The 17,458-nt window shown below is 39.8% G+C and overlaps 1 protein-coding gene across 1 annotated transcript; it reads right to left on the reverse strand.

The window, feature by feature from the left end:
* Nucleotides 1–1,946: 1,946 nt before the first annotated feature.
* On the reverse strand, nucleotides 1,947–2,592 carry LOC143584427 (putative serine/threonine-protein kinase PBL20). Its single transcript, XM_077066491.1, has 2 exons — nucleotides 2,140–2,592; nucleotides 1,947–2,087 (listed from the first exon to the last, which is right to left on the reverse strand). Exons 1-2 carry the CDS (start codon nucleotides 2,590–2,592, stop codon nucleotides 1,947–1,949), a joined length of 594 nt encoding a protein of 197 aa, XP_076922606.1.
* Between the last annotated feature and the right edge of the window lie 14,866 nt (nucleotides 2,593–17,458).

Here is a 17,458-nt window from a genome sequence, read left to right on the forward strand (position 1 = left end):
ATCTAATACAAAGTGCATTTCCAACGTCAAACCACTATAAACTGTCATATCAGAATCCAAACCATATCAAAAAAGCAAACCCATGAATGTGGGATAACAAACCCACACCCGTGGCTCAAAGGAACCCCAGCCGTACATATTATATAGGGCATATACGTAGTATATAATACACAAATGTAGTATACGCATGCAGTGCATGTATGTAATAGTATATACTGCATTATAATGCATATATGTAATATGGAGTTAACTAGATCTCTATTTAAGAGAAGTGATCTCCTGATCCCTACCCAGTGTGGGCCCCTGCTAGAGAGAGAGAGAGGCCACATCTCACTTGTTCCCTGCCACAGCAATCCAAATGAGGAATAGAAGCACTTTACTAATGTTTCTGTTTATTCATCCATGGAAACAAAGACTATTTTCTAACACTGTGAAAACTTACTTGAAATTCCAAAGCTTTCTGAAGCTGTATTACCACATCAGTAGTGGTAGGTCGTTCTTCTCTCTTTTCATGTAAGCATTGAAATGCGATCGTTTGAAATACATTAAAGGATTTCCATACAATGTGCTTCTTTATACCCTCACACACTATTTTCTCAAGTTGGGCTGCTTCATAGTGACTTTTAACCAAAAAGTTTAAAAGCGGACTGTGATCTGTTTTGTCATCTGGGCATGCCAATCTCCCACACAAGAGTTCAAATAAAATCATACCAAGTGAGTAAACATCAGACTTCTTTAAGTCTTTTGTTACCAAATACAATGGGTCACAGCAGCCAGCCGAGACTACAACATCATGGATGCCATACTCCATTTCCTTATCTGTTGGATATGTTAAGGCAAACTCAAATCCACAAATTTTAGCTTTCCAATCTTTGGTTAGTAGAATGTTGCAACTTTTTATGTTTCCATGTATGACCACATCTTGTCCTGCATAACCTTCGTGAAGGAACTTCAACCCGTTTGCAATGTCGATACATATCTTAAGTCGTGTGCTCCATGATAAAGTAGAAACGTTCAAATATGAACTAAGACATCCGTTAGAGGCATCCTCATAAACAATGATATTTTCCTCCTTTTCTTTACAATATCCTACAAAACCGATGATATTATCTTGTTTATACTTCAAAAGAACTTCAAACTCTTTAAAAAAACCATGTTCTTGATCTGAACTGCTAAACCACTTTACAACAACCTTCTTGAGTGCATTATTGTATTGAACTTCTCCTCTATATAGCTTCCAGTCTCTACTTTCTAAAATTAAATTCTTTGCATTGAAGTTTCCTGTGCCCGATTTTATGACATCAAATGACATTTTGAAGGTGTCCTTCCGATTTTCCTGTGTGATTTAATGTATACATAATGTCAATATAAACCACAGGTGTTAATTTTGAAAGTACACTACACAGACAAAACTAGATAAAATACTTATGCTGTATAGACAGTTATGCTATGATAAATAAAACAATTGAGGTTTCTCAACTAACATTTCTATAATATCCTACATAGCTTTAAAACCATAATGAATGAGAGCATATGCTGCTTACTAATAATCAGAAATTCGAAGAAATTCAAAGTATCCTACTACTCAGATCATAATTTAAAACATCAACTCACTTGAAACTTTAATGCCACCCTAAGTTCCTTGATGACTTCTTCAATCTTTGGACGCTCTACTTGAGTTTTCGCCAAACATCGGTACGCAAGTTTGGAAAATACACTCAAAGATTCAGGATCAGGTCCTACTTTTAGAGTAGAATTTAGTTCATGACTTTCATTTTTTATTTTTTCATCCAAAATTTGTTGCAACGTTCCGTTTTCAAAGTGTCCTCGTGCAATGGGTGCAAGCCCCATGTAATTTTCCTCCTTGTAAGTTTTATCGAAGGCCAACTTCCCAGAAAATATCTCAAATAAAACAACTCCTAAGGAGTAAATATCTGATGCCCTTTTTAACCTGCCTGTCCTAATGTATTCTGGATCCGCGTAAAAATTTGTTCCAACAACATTTGTATTGATGGTGCTCCCTCCTTGATTCCCCTGGTGAACTTTAGAGAGCCCAAAATCAGCAATCTTGGCCTCCCAGTTCTTACCTAACAATATATTGGCGCTTTTAACATCACGATGTATTACGTTCTCTTTTACCTCCCGGGTTGTGTGAAGGTATTCCAATCCCTGTGCAATATCAATGCACATCTTCAGACGTTGTGCCCACTTAAAATTGTAGGTTCTCTCCCGCAAATGACTATCCAAACTTCTATTAGTGGCGTACTCATACACAAGGAGCATTTCATCACCTTCTTCACAGTATCCCTGAAGAGAGACTATGTTTTGATGTTCACGTTTACTGAGCACATTGATTTCAGCGTCGAACCCTGTTTTTCCATCGCCGTCTATTCTACGCTTGATGCGCTTTATAGCTACAGTGCATGGGGTTTCAGCAAGCGTATATTTACTTCTTATTTTGAGTTCTGCTTTGTACACGTCGCCAAATCCGCCATCCCCAATATGACAGCTTTTGTTAAAATCCCTTGTTGCCAATTTTATATCCTTAAATGCGATCTGCAGACGATGTTCCATGCTTTCCATCTGCAACATTGTGTAGACTCAATTAAATTAAGACACTGGGTCCCAAAATTCATATAGTTCATTAAATTGATTAATTACTACTATTATAGAGCTCTGTCACGCCAGATCTTAGGGACTACAATTGGAATCATTAGTAACAAATATAATAAAATAAGATTATGGGTTACGGTGGGGTGGTGAAAGACAGAGACAACTTTCACTAAGGTATATATGTTGTCGGAGTCTGAAATGTGATAGGCGAGTATTTAATAGATAAATATATTGAAAGAATGGTATGGTGGAGCTAAATGTGTTAGACCCTATTTTGTATATTTAAGTGTTTTGTATTGTTTATGTTTATAAGTTATTGTCTTTGATGTTAAATCATGTAATTGGGCCTAAGGCTACTTGTATTGCAAGCCCATTTGGGTCCAATATGAATATAATATGTGCATGAGACTTGCACTATAAATATTGCAACTTTCTTATGCACTACTAACCTTTTACAAATCTAAAATCTTATCCTCTCAACAGCTACAACTTTCTCTCATCACCTTCACTAGTCCGAAAATAACAAACCTCAAACAAGATCCGAGATCTCGGTTTTTCTAGTGTGATTTCCGCTAGCACCAAAGAGATTGATTCAAGAATATTATTGTTAGATCCGGTTTCGGGACCTATAATTGGTATCGGAGCTTTCGGCTCTACTAGTTGAGGTTTTTGGATCACAACCTTGGATTTTGGTCTTGTTTGTGAGTCTTAAAGTGTGTTCTTGTAAAATCAAAGTGCGGTTACGGGTTTTAGCAAAATCTCAGGTACTTACGGTTTGTATGTGTTTTGTGAACATTTCGGGTTGTGAAGTTGTGTTCAAAGCATTAAAATCGCATTTAGTTGGTTGCAAAATGTACTGTAGATGTAAACTGAAAAAGTGGGTTAAAAGAATCGTGCAAATCAAGTTCCAAGAAAATATAACTTTCTAGAAAAATGAAATCGCATCGCATTGCAAAGAAATCGCATCGCATTGGAATATTCAATCGCATAGCATAGAAACTTTTGAATCGCATCACATTTGGATTTTGAATCGCGTCGCATTCAAAATTCAATCGCATCGCATATTGAAAATTCTAATCGCATCGCATGCTCATACGATGCGTTACATTCTGATACCAATCGCATCTCATTCTTGTGCGATTTGTTTGTAAAAGAATTTCCAATCGCATCTCCATGCGATCCGATTTCATTTGGACTTGTAATTTTTTCTATTTTGTAGAATACTTGCAAACACAATTTGATTTGTACCATGGCTAGTGATTATAAGCTGTTAAAGAGTTGCCTTTTGCTTGAGAATGAGGCAGGAACAACCATACAGCTTCCCAAGTTTATGACCTTAGAAAGAAATTTCAATGATTTCAAATGGAGATTCAAAAGCTTTATCAAGTTGACAGACGTTGCTCTTTTGAGACACTAGAAGTTGGCTCTCATATACCTACTGTTATGACTAAACCGAAACCTGTTGATGCTTATGATGATGAAGATAAGAGGCTTATGCTTAAAGATGAAAGGGCTTTCTGTACCTTGACTGTATGTTTGTTAAATGAAGTGACTCAAACACTAAGGGAACATATAACTGCTAAAGGTCTGTGAGATGCTATTGTCGAGAATATTGAAGGAAACGTTGAGATGCGGAACAGCCGCAAGGCCATATTAAAATGAGTATTTAACATGTTCACTCATGTGCAAGGGGAGAGTGTTGGGGATCTTATGAAAAGGTTTGAAAAATTGATGGAAAGCATGAGAAGAGCAGAAGTCATTATTGATGTGCCTAAAGCGAATCACAAGTTGCTTAACTCCTTGCTGTACTCTTGGAACACAAATGTGGTTACAATTAGAAGAACAATGAATCTCAACCCTATCGTAATTCAAGACTTGATCTCTACAATCAAGTCATTCGAATTAGATGATAAGTGAAGAATGAGCAACCACATGAGCTCGTTGACTCAAGCCGGTATTGCAACTGGATTGGGAATAACCTCTGCATTCCTCAGCCAAGCTCACCAAACTGTGTTCCCTGTGAGTGGAGTCAAAATCTTTCCAACTCAACCTTCATTTCTGCTACGAACGTTTCTGCATCAGCAAGTTCGAGTTCCATTAAAGATGTGGTAAACAAAGCTGTTGAAAAAGCTTTAAGAGCACATGGGATCAATCCCTCAAGTAAAAGCTCACCCGACTCTGGATCTTCCCATTCCACTCCTCTCATTAATGACTCAAGCATTGCACTGGTTCATGCCTTTCTTTCAAGTCATGAAGAGTTACTTCAAGGAAAGCTTTTGCCTCCATCGTTTCAACAAAATGACCTCCAGACATTAACAAGAAGGATTTAAAGAAAATGGATATCAAGTACCACATAGCTATGGAGGTACATGGCGCAACAAATTTCATGAAGAAATATGGTAAAGATAGCTTAAAGGATGCCGATATGAGCTTTCTAATAAGAAATTAACTGACAAGAAGCTTGAGTTAACTACTGAAAAATTTGAATTAGCGTCAACTAAGTTAAATGATATTCTTGGAGCACAAAGGGGTGCTAAACAAAAGGGCTTAGGCTATGATTATTCAGTTGTGCCTCCACCTTTAAATGACAATTACACTAGCCTACCCAACTTTAGTTATAATACCCCTCCTGAGGAAGAAATGGCATATGGTATTGGTAATGTACCAAGGCCTGTGAAATTTGTTTCTCCTGCTTCTCAAGCAACAGCTCCAACACCTATATCTAATGATTCTAATGGTCTTTCATCTTATGTACAAGGGATGTAAAGGAAAGTGGATGTGTGAAGGATAGTGTGAGTTGTGAAATGAAAAGGATTTTAGATCCACTTTTTGAATATGTTGTGAATTTAAAACAATTAAATGTTCTGTTTGTAATAATATGTGTAAATCGATGAAGGAAAATCTTTTCTCATTGTCAAGTGGTATATTTTGTGAAATCAAAAATGTTGAAAGTTGTAAAAGTGCTTTAAATGAATGTGATAGTTCAGCTTCTGATTCACATTGTGAAACGGTTTTTGATGAAACTATTGCTGAAAAGGTTGCTGAGATGAACATAGCTATTTGTTCATCAGCTAGCTATAAGGTTGAAGATAATAAATATGAAAGAAAATGTTTTGAAAATGAAAAGGCAAGTACTTCTTGTAATTATGCTCCACCCAAGAAAATTTCATTTTCTCAAAACACAAATTATTATAAAAATCCTCAATCATATAACCAGATTCATAATAACTACTATGCTCCTCAACAGCCAAGAAATATCAACTCTTTTTTTGAAAATGCTTTTGATGACCGTGGTAATAGGTCTGACAGTCATTACAAACATGTTCCCTTTCATGCATCACTTTTCCTGCCAAATCACATGTATTATAGTTCAGACGATATCTATAGAACTCAACAAAGAAAGTGCTGTTTTGTTTGTGGAAATCCATCTCATCTTGCGAGACATTGCAAGAACTGGCACTGACAATAAAAGGAAATGAACAATCAGTTTAGTCAGCCCCATCCTAAGGTTGCTTCTCATGCAAAAACTAGGACAGACCGAACTAACAGTTCGGTCAGTGAGACAGATGTGAAACCTGGAAAAACAAAGATAATAAGGAAACCATTTTGGATAACCAAGAGGGAAAAGCAAAGAGAGAAACAGGGTTCTGAAGTTGAAAAATCGAAGAACCCACTAAAAACATTCAAGAGAGAAAATCTAAAAGTTGAGAAATTTGAGGATTTTGTTTTAAAACCAAAAGGGAGACAATTCTGAAAACCTTCTCAAAATCAATGACATGTTTTTTCATGTTTTCACGGGAGTGCTCTTCAGATTTTGATTCACCAAATGATTTTATTTTCAAAAAATAACAAGATAAAATTTGGTGACCTTTTAGTCAATCTTCCCGAGACAACTAAGTCTCGGACCCCATTTCTAACTAGCTGTTCATGTGTGTAGGGTCAGGCAAGAAGGCCTGTCAACATTATATGGTACTTAGACAGTGGTTATACCCGACATATGACATGAGATGAGTCCCTACTATTAAATCGTGATGTTGGACACGTTTCCTTTGATGGTGATGTGGGAGGGCAAATAAAAAAGAGAGGGAAGGTTTCAAACGACACCTTGACTTTCGATGATGTGAATCTTGTGGAACAATTGAACCACAATCTGCTTAGTCTCTCCCAGATATGCGATAAACAATATTCAACTCTCTTCACTGAACATGAGTGTCATATTTTGAAACCAGGTTTTAAAGTCCCGAAAGAATGGATCTTGATGCGGACTCCGAGGCATAATGATGCATATATTTTAGACATGACGATTGGAGCATGTTAACTTTAAGAACTTGAACAAGTTTGTGAAAGGAGAACAGGTGAAGGGTTTTCCTGTTAACTCTTTTTCCTGTGTTGAAAAACGTTTATTTTGTTCTAAACGCAAATAGCACAAACTCCTTCACCGACCACAAACCGTCAACACCATAAGCTCCATTCTTCAGCTGCTGAATATGGACCTCTTCGGTCCCATTTAACCAATGGCAATAAGCTGAAAAGCCTATTGTGTAGTTATTACTGACGACTTTTCTCGTTTCAGCTGGACTTTCTTGCTAGGTCCAAAGATGAGACCGCTTAATTTATAATAAAGTTCATGACGCTAGAAGAGAACCAAACTGATAAAAGAGTTAAGTGCATCAGAAGTGATAACAGACAGAATTCTGCAACCGAGCAGTGGATGATTTCTATAACAACAAGGGGATACTTTGTTAGTTTAGCTCTCCATACACTCCACAACAAAAGGAGTCACTGAAAGACAAAACCGAATGCACATTGAAGCTGCAAGAACAATGCTCTCGTATTCAAACCTTCCATTGTTCTTCTGGGGGTGAAGCCATTAATGCTGTGTGCTTCACCCAGAATCCTGTGTTGTTGAACAAGAAACTGAACAAGACTCCTTATGAAGTCCACTATGGGACGAAGCCGCTAGTCAACTATTTCAAAACATTCGGATGTACATGCACTTTACTTTAAACAAACACCACTCAACTTCCAAATTTGCAGAGAAGGCAGATGACTTCTATTTTGTGGGATATGCTGCTCACAAAAGTGCTTATCAGGTTTACAACAAGAGAGCCACAGTGATAGTGGAATCTTACAATATTGACTCGTAGGAAATGAATCCAAAAGATGCACGCACGGGTCCGAATTAGATGTTTGATTATGAAGGATTGTTTCACCAGTCCATACCATAGGTACTCAGTCAATTTTAATACATTCTGTGTTAAGAAACTTAGAAGACATCGATCCTTCTGCTAGTCCTCTAAACCGGAATTCATTGCCTGTAGCACCTCAACCGGCTGCATTTAATGAAATGCCTCCTCCAGAAGATACCACTGATTTAGTCAATATTGAAGATGCCTTTGACTCATATTCAGATTCATTTATGTCGGCTGACAACGTTGATAACAAGCAGACTAAGCTTGTGGTGAATCTTCAGGTAGAACCTAGTGTGGTTGAGTCTACTCCCACACCTCCCTCTTCAGATAACATTCAGGTTACTGTTAAAGAGACTAATGCAAACGACGTTCCAGGTGGAGCCTCTGAAAATACCAACACCATACCGGTTCAAGTTATCGTTGTTCCTTTCTATGAGAGTCTATGGGATGGCCCCATTGATCAAGAACATGTGGTTGACCAACCAAAATCCATTCAACCACCCACTAATGTTCTTATCATGTTCCATCCCATAGAGAATTTATCTATGGAGATCCAAGATACTTCGCTCGAGCCCGTAGATCCGATTCCTCAACTGGCAATTCGTCAGACTCACCCGACTGAGAACATAATAGGAGATCCTTCGGCTGCCATCCAAACTCGCAGCACATCCTGTAAAATTAACAAATGTGTTTTTAGTTGTTTTATTTCACATGTTGAACCCAAAGACTACAAAATGGCTCTGAGGGAGAATTCCTAGGTTGAAGCAATGCAAGAAGAATTGTGACAATTCAAGAAACTAAGTGTTTGGAGGCTAGTCAAGAAGCCGAAAGAAAAGAAGCGGGTGTTTAGAAATAAAAAGGATGACAAGGGTGTGATAATAAGAAACAAAGCCAGGCTGGTTATGTAAGGCTTCTCGCAGCATGAGGGTCTTGATTATGATGAGGTTTATGCTCGTGTGGCTAGGCTCATGGCAATGCGGCTCTTCTTAGCCTATGCTTCATACATGAACTTCAAAGTTTATCAAATGGATGTGAAGACCGTCTTCTTGTATGGGAAAGTGAAAGAAGAGATTTATGTCAAGCAACCTCCAGGTTTTGAGGATCCTGATCATCCCGAATACGTTTATCGTCTTGAAAAAGCTCTCTATGGCCTTCTCCAAGCACCCTGTGCATGGTATGCCACTCGTGCTGAACATTTGTTAAAGCATGGCTATAGAAGAGGTGTCATTGATCAGACACTCTTTGTTAAGAAGGTTGATGATGATCTGATCTTGGTCCAAGTTTATGTTGACGACATTATCTTTGCGTCAACGAACGATAAACTGTGCACGGAGTTTTCTGAGGTTATGCAGCGTCGGTTTGAGATGAGTTCTGTAACATCCCGAAATTTCCATAAATAATATTAATTATATTGCTTAATAATAGAGGGAAAGTTTACTCGGGTTGTCAGGAAATAAATAATAGAATAGGAGTTGGTATGAGTCGGGCTAGTGTTGGGTAATGGATGTGGGTTGTGGACTTGGATTAATTGAGATGGGTTAAATGAGAATGGGATTTAAGGGATATAAATATCCCCTAAACCCAAAATATCTTCATTCTCACCCTACACCCTAAAACTCCTAACACACACATACACACACACCACACCAAGCCGGTCCGGCCGAGAGAGAGAGAAGGAAGAATCGGGCAGATCCGAGAGAAAGATTAGTGGTAATATCAAGTTAAACGAGATCCAAGCAAGCTCTAAAGGTATGATTCTTAATCTTGAAGTTTATAGATCCGGGCTTTTTAGTGTAAAAACGACCGGAAATGGTCAGGAAGTGTAGTGGGTGGTATTGAACCTTAGCAAGGGTGTTAAAATCGCCCGAAATGTCGAGCAGAAGCTGAAACAGCGCTGAACTGGGTAACTTCGCCTTCATCTCGGCAACTTCGCCTTCATCTGGGTAACTTCGCCTTCAAGCGATGAACTTCGCCTGCAAGCTAAGTTCGCCTGATGAACTTCGCCTGCAAGCTAAGTTCGCCTAATGGCAACTTCGCTGAAAAGTTAAGTTCGCCTAACTGGTAACTTCGCCTGATGCCAAGTTCGCCTGAGGTTCAACTTCGCCTAAAGCCAAGTTCGCCTGAGGTTTAACTTCGCCTGAAGCCAAGTTCGCCTGAGGATTAACTTCGCCTAAAGCTAAGTTCGCCTGAGGTTTAACTTCGCCTAAAGCTAAGTTCGCCTGAGGTTTAACTTCGCCGAAAGCCAAGTTCGATTAGAAAATAAATTATAAGCGATAAGTTAAAGTAAGCTAATTCTAGGCCACCAGATTAGATTAAGCCAGTATTGATACGTGTAACTTGTACAGTCAGCCGAGCTCAGTTAAAGAAGGGATTTACAGCTATCAGAAGAAAGAAGCAGAGTTCAGGTGAGTTTCTAGCCCCATTCCTTGTTATGTTTTCGGGGCTGTGTGCATACTCGATGTGTTGTTAATACATTTATCCTAAGTGATAAGTGTATGTCATATGTGATATGTGTGATAGATATGAATGATTGTTTGTCGGTACGCGAACGATCTTCGGATATTGCGCGTACTGTCAGGTTAAAAATAAAGGTACGAATATTATATATCGAAGATGTATGAATATTTCAAATGAATACTTGTCGGGGCGTGAACGATCTTCGGATATTGCACGTAACGACAAGGGGTATGGTTGTTAAATGAATGAGGTAAAGAATGCCTAGAGTGTTCTTATGTTATAATGTAAGTATGTGTATATAGGTACACGAATGGCATGTGAGTTCTACGTTCGACATAGTAAGTTAGGATGGCAAATCCCTCTAGCTTCTGTCGCACATAGACTCGGCTGGTAATGGCGTAGTTAAGGACTGCGAGCCTTATACGTGAAGTAGATGATATATGTAAACGTAGATAAGGACTGCGAACCTTATACGTAATGTAGATAGGCGTCAGCATAGGAAAGGACTGTGAACCTTATACGTGCTGTATTTGTAGCATAGGGGAGGACTGCGAACCTCGTACGTGCTATGAATTAGGTTGCAACATAGGGAAGGACTGCGAACCTTGTACGTGTTGTGGATGTATTTCAGCATAGGAAAGGACTGTGAACCTTATACGTGCTGATTTTGTAGCATAGGGGAGGACTGCGAACCTCGTACGTGCTATGAATTAGGTTGCAACATAGGGAAGGACTGCGAACCTTGTACGTGTTGTGGATGTACTATGGTATAGGGAAGGACCGCGATCCTTGTACGTACCATAAATGGTGAACATAGGTAAGGACTGCGAACCTTGTACGTGTTCACGACCTTGAGTACAGGTATAGACGGTGAACTATGAACGTACTCTCGGTAGACTGAGGTTAGTGATTGTAGATATGTATGTATGTATGGTAGTAAGTATGTATGTAGAACAGAAGGGTAACTAGTAAAGTATGGATATGTATCCTCGGATATGTATGTACGTGTATGTATTGTATGGCGTTCGATTAACTAGAACTCACTTAGCGTAGCTGACTTTTAGTATGCACGCAGGTGAGCTGATTATAGAGTTAGCATGAGGATGACACACGGCATGGATTGAATGGCTGGCATCTGAAGAATGAAGTAAAGATGTTTTAAATATAAAGTTTTGTGTTATGGTATCAAAGAAAAGATTTAATGTTTTGTAACAAATGATTGATGTTTTATATTCCGCGAAAAGTTTTAATAAACTCTGATTTGAAGAACTGTGTTTATGAGTAAATCCGACGCTAAAGTAGGGCTACCGGGTGTCGGGGCCTTACAAGTTGGTATCAGAGCATAAGTTCGAGAGATTTAAGCATCCTACATGCTTAGACTCGAACAGAGAATGGGATTTAAGTAAGAAAAGAAAGAAGATGCCAGTTCAAGAATGCCATGTGTCGCTCAAGCAAGATCAGTAAAGGTAAAGTGTATGATTAAATGATATATGTTAATGAGAAAGAAAGGATATGTGAACGACAGGATAGGAATAATTGATTGTTTGATTTGACTAACTGCTTAAGTAGAACCAGCACAAATAGACTCATAAAGGGAAGTGTATAGGACACGGAAAGCAACGTGATCAGCTAGTCACAGCTGGCCACTGTTGTTACCTGTTAGCCTTGCTATCCTTGTACTAAATAGTTCCTTGAGTGATGATGTTTGTGTTGTCCCTTTAAGAATACTGATGGCTGGAGCTGAAGAATTTGTGGGAACTGGGGGTCGCACTGGACGTCGTGGCAGGCCTCGTCTTGTCCGGCAACCCTCGGTAGAAGAAGCTTCCCACACCGAAGATGAAGGAAGCGCCGCTGGAGGAGACCAGAACAACAACGAAGAAGTCCAACTTAGCCCTGCAGTTCAAGCAACCATTGTTCAAGCTGTAGTTGCTGCTGTGAAGAACCTGAATCCCGAAGGATCTGCTGGAAGCCGTGAACGAACTGCTGAAGGGGCGGGTGGTGATGGTAGGAAGGATGGGGAAGGAGAAAGAGGGGCCTCGAGTGAGGATAAGTCTGTGAAAGTCGATGACAGGAGAAGAGGCCAAGGTGGGTGCAACTATAAGTCCTTCAAAGGATGCGACCCGCCAAAGCTGACTGGTTTGGGAGACGCAATCGCTACTCTTCAATGGATAGCCACTATGGATAAGGTTATCCGCATTAGCGAATGCCGTCCCGACCAAGCTGTGGGTTATGCTACTCAGTCATTTGAGGAAGAAGCTATGTATTGGTGGGAAGGTGTGGAGCAGAGAAAGACTAGGGATGAGATCAAGGCGTTGAGATGGGACGATCTGAAGGAGTTGGTGATGAAAAAGTTCTGCGCAGATGCCGAGGTTGAAAGGACGGAGATGAAGTTCCTGAATTTAAAGGCCGGTATGATGACGCATCGAGAGTATACTACTAAATTCAACCGACTATCTAGGTTGGTGCCTGATATGGTTGACACTGAGGTCAAAAGAATCAAATGTTATGTGAGGGGATTGCCACAAAAAGTCCGCATGTTGGTCAGGGCAAATAAACCTGCTACTTTTGACTCTGCTGTTGAACTTGCAGAAGTGGTTTATGCTGACCTGGCTGAGGACGATGTGGTGGTCGGGGGAAAGAAGGAGAAGAAATTGGCTACCTCTGCTAAGCGGTCTGGCGAGTTGGTGGCAACAACTGATGAGAGGAAGGCCAAGGTTGGGAACAAGGATGCGTGTAAGACGTGTGGGCGAGTGCACCCGGGGGAATGCAGGATTGGGACAGACAGGTGCTATCGGTGCGGAAAGGGTGGGCATTACTCTCGAGCCTGCCCTGATCGTCCAAAGTGCAACAAATGCGGAAAAGCTGACCACATGGCTAGGGATTGCAAGGAAACAGGGGCGGAAGGTGCGAAAGGATAAAGACTTGGGGAAACTGCATAGGGGAACGCTTGATGAAGGAATAATTGTTCATGCAATGGTTTTATTAAGTTGCTTTTGCTTAAGTACTTGTTGTGTGTTAAGGTTTAAAACTTATGGTTATCAGTGACGTGTAATATATTGAGTAGGTTATGAATGATTATTATGTTATGACGAAATGTTGTTTTAGACAATAATGTTAAAGGTAATAATCGAAGCCCTTGAAGGTATGATATAAGTTGTGGTACATCGAGGGTCTCATGGACAAGCTACCTTAAATAGCTAATACACATGACCACCATTCGATGACTGCAAAGTCGAAAGTAAGAAGGGTAACTCAGAGAACGAAGGTGATTCCATAAAGCGTGTAGATATAAGAAGTTTTCCTTGTATAAGGAATAAGTTAGGTTTCGGGGACGAAACCTCTTTAAGGAGGGAAGACTTGTAACATCCCGAAATTTCCATAAATAATATTAATTATATTGCTTAATAATAGAGGGAAAGTTTACTCGGGTTGTCAGGAAATAAATAATAGAATAGGAGTTGGTATGAGTCGGGCTAGTGTTGGGTAATGGATATGGGTTGTGGACTTGGATTAATTGAGATGGGTTAAATGAGAATGGGATTTAAGGGATATAAATATCCCCTAAACCCAAAATATCTTCATTCTCACCCTACACCCTAAAACTCCTAACACACACATACACACACACCACACCAAGCCGGTCCGGCCGAGAGAGAGAGAAGGAAGAATCGGGCAGATCCGAGAGAAAGATTAGTGGTAATATCAAGTTAAACGAGATCCAAGCAAGCTCTAAAGGTATGATTCTTAATCTTGAAGTTTATAGATCCGGGCTTTTTAGTGTAAAAACGACCGGAAATGGTCGGGAAGTGTAGTGGGTGGTATTGAACCTTAGCAAGGGTGTTAAAATCACCCGAAATGTCGAGCAGAAGCTGAAACAGCGCTGAACTAGGTAACTTCGCCTTCATCTCGGCAACTTCGCCTTCATCTGGGTAACTTCGCCTTCAAGCGATGAACTTCGCCTGCAAGCTAAGTTCGCCTGATGAACTTCGCCTGCAAGCTAAGTTCGCCTAATGGCAACTTCGCTGAAAAGTTAAGTTCGCCTAACTGGTAACTTCGCCTGATGCCAAGTTCGCCTGAGGTTAAGTTCGCCTGAGGTTCAACTTCGCCTAAAGCCAAGTTCGCCTGAGGTTTAAATTCGCCTGAAGCCAAGTTCGCCTGAGGATTAACTTCGCCTAAAGCTAAGTTCGCCTGAGGTTTAACTTCGCCTAAAGCTAAGTTCGCCTGAGGTTTAACTTCGCCGAAAGCCAAGTTCGATTAGAAAATAAATTATAAGCGATAAGTTAAAGTAAGCTAATTCTAGGCCACCAGATTAGATTAAGCCAGTATTGATACGTGTAACTTGTACAGTCAGCCGAGCTCAGTTAAAGAAGGGATTTACAGCTATCAGAAGAAAGAAGCAGAGTTCAGGTGAGTTTCTAGCCCCATTCCTTGTTATGTTTTCGGGGCTGTGTGCATACTCGATGTGTTGTTAATACATTTATCCTAAGTGATAGGTGTATGTCATATGTGATATGTGTGATAGATATGAATGATTGTTTGTCGGTACGCGAACGATCTTCGGATATTGCGCGTACTGTCAGGTTAAAAATAAAGGTACGAATATTATATATCGAAGATGTATGAATATTTCAAATGAATACTTGTCGGGGCGTGAACGATCTTCGGATATTGCACGTAACGACAAGGGGTATGGTTGTTAAATGAATGAGGTAAAGAATGCCTAGAGTGTTCTTATGTTATAATGTAAGTATGTGTATATAGGTACACGAATGGCATGTGAGTTCTACGTTCGACATAGTAAGTTAGGATGGCAAATCCCTCTAGCTTCTGTCGGACATAGACTCGGCTGGTAATGGCGTAGTTAAGGACTGCGAGCCTTATACGTGAAGTAGATGATATATGTAAACGTAGATAAGGACTGCGAACCTTATACGTAATGTAGATAGGCGTCAGCATAGGAAAGGACTGTGAACCTTATACGTGCTGTATTTGTAGCATAGGGGAGGACTGCGAACCTCGTACGTGCTATGAATTAGGTTGCAATATAGGGAAGGACTGCGAACCTTGTACGTGTTGTGGATGTATTTCAGCATAGGAAAGGACTGTGAACCTTATACGTGCTGATTTTGTAGCATAGGGGAGGACTGCGAACCTCGTACGTGCTATGAATTAGGTTGCAACATAGGGAAGGACTGCGAACCTTGTACGTGTTGTGGATGTACTATGGTATAGGGAAGGACCGCGATCCTTGTACGTACCATAAATGGTGAACATAGGTAAGGACTGCGAACCTTGTACGTGTTCACGACCTTGAGTACAGGTATAGACGGTGAACTATGAACGTACTCTCGGTAGACTGAGGTTAGTGATTGTAGATATGTATGTATGTATGGTAGTAAGTATGTATGTAGAACAGAAGGGTAACTAGTAAAGTATGGATATGTATCCTCGGATATGTATGTACGTGTATGTATTGTATGGCGTTCGATTAACTAGAACTCACTCAGCGTAGCTGACTTTTAGTATGCACGCAGGTGAGCTGATTATAGAGTTAGCATGAGGATGACACACGGCATGGATTGAATGGCTGGAATCTGAAGAATGAAGTAAAGATGTTTTAAATATAAAGTTTTGTGTTATGGTATCAAAGAAAAGATTTAATGTTTTGTAACAAATGATTGATGTTTTATATTCCGCGAAAAGTTTTAATAAACTCTGATTTGAAGAACTGTGTTTATGAGTAAATCCGACGCTAAATTAGGGCTACTGGGTGTCGGGGCCTTACAAGTTCGTTGGGTGAGATGACATTTTTCCTGGGCTTACAAGTTGAGCAAAAGACGAACGGAATTTTGATACACCAAAAGTAATACATCCGAGACATTGTTCAGAAATTTAGATTTAAGATGCATCTACCTTTGTTACACAGATTGCTACTCGACCGGTGCCAGCTCCTGATCCATCGGGAAAGCCAATCGATCAACACCTTTACAGGTCAATGATTGGCTCCCTGATGTATCTCACTGCAAGCAGACCGGACATCATGTTCCCTGTTTGTCAGTGTGTCAGATATCAGTCAGACCCAAAAGAGAACCACTTAACCGCCGTCAAATGTATCTTTTGATACCTCAAGGGAAAGCCACGATTGGGTCTCTGGTATCCAAAAGAGTCTCCTCTGATATTGCATGCATATACCAACAGCGATTATGGGAAGTCCAGTCTTGATTGAAAGTCAACTTCAAGAGGATGCCAGTTCCTAGGAGACAAGTTAATATATTGGCAGTGCAAGAAGTAGGTTACCGTATCCACCTCCATCGCCGAAGCTAAGTACATCGCCGCATCCAGCTGCTGCTTTCAAGTGATTTGGATCGAGCATCAGCTGCTAGACTATGGTTTGAATTTCTTTAACACCCTGATCAAATGTGATAACGAGGCTGCGATTTGTATTGTGAAAAACCCGGTCCAGCACTCGAAGACAAAACACATTGACATCCGAATGCACTTCATTCATGATTGTTTTGATCATAAACTTGTCAATATCCAAATCGTCCATACCGACTACAACTTTGGAGATCTGTTTACAAAAGCTTTTGATCGTGTCCAATTTCTATATGTTGTAGAGTCGCTTCGCATGATTTCTTTTGAGTAGTTTTTATCTCTTTGATGTTACAATTGTAAATATTTTTAAAATATGTCACAATTTTAGAGGGAGAAAATGAGTTAACTTTAACTCATCATAATATTTATTTCAAGAAAAGCAAAAACAAGTCATTTGACTTACCAGAAAGATTTCATGTTATTTTAAGAAAATCTGAAAATATTCCAAAAGATATTGTCCCGCTTAGAGGGAACTCCTGCTTAGAGGTAGTTGGATATTTTAAAATTTTACAAAACTCTGAGAAATTGATCCGACCATTGGAAAATGATAGTAGATTGCTTTTGATGATCCTAGCATATGAAAAGAGTGGATTAAAAGCCAACAAGAACATAGCTTGATGTGTAGATAGGCTTGACAAACAAGTATGTGCCATGTGATATAAACCTAAATATCACCCTGTGTTAGTGGCTATACATTCATGAAGCAGTTGCATAACCCCACCAAAGTCATATCAATGAAGGCTGAAATGTAAATAACATGTTATACCCGAGCCTCTCTTTACCTAATCACAGTTGTCTTATAATGTCAAGAGTCAAGTGTC

Source organism: Bidens hawaiensis, unplaced genomic scaffold (genome assembly GCF_021521415.1).
Source record: "Bidens hawaiensis isolate Kalapana, Puna unplaced genomic scaffold, B.hawaiensis_p1.1 tig00033124_1, whole genome shotgun sequence".
Classification (NCBI taxonomy): domain Eukaryota; kingdom Viridiplantae; phylum Streptophyta; class Magnoliopsida; order Asterales; family Asteraceae; genus Bidens; species Bidens hawaiensis.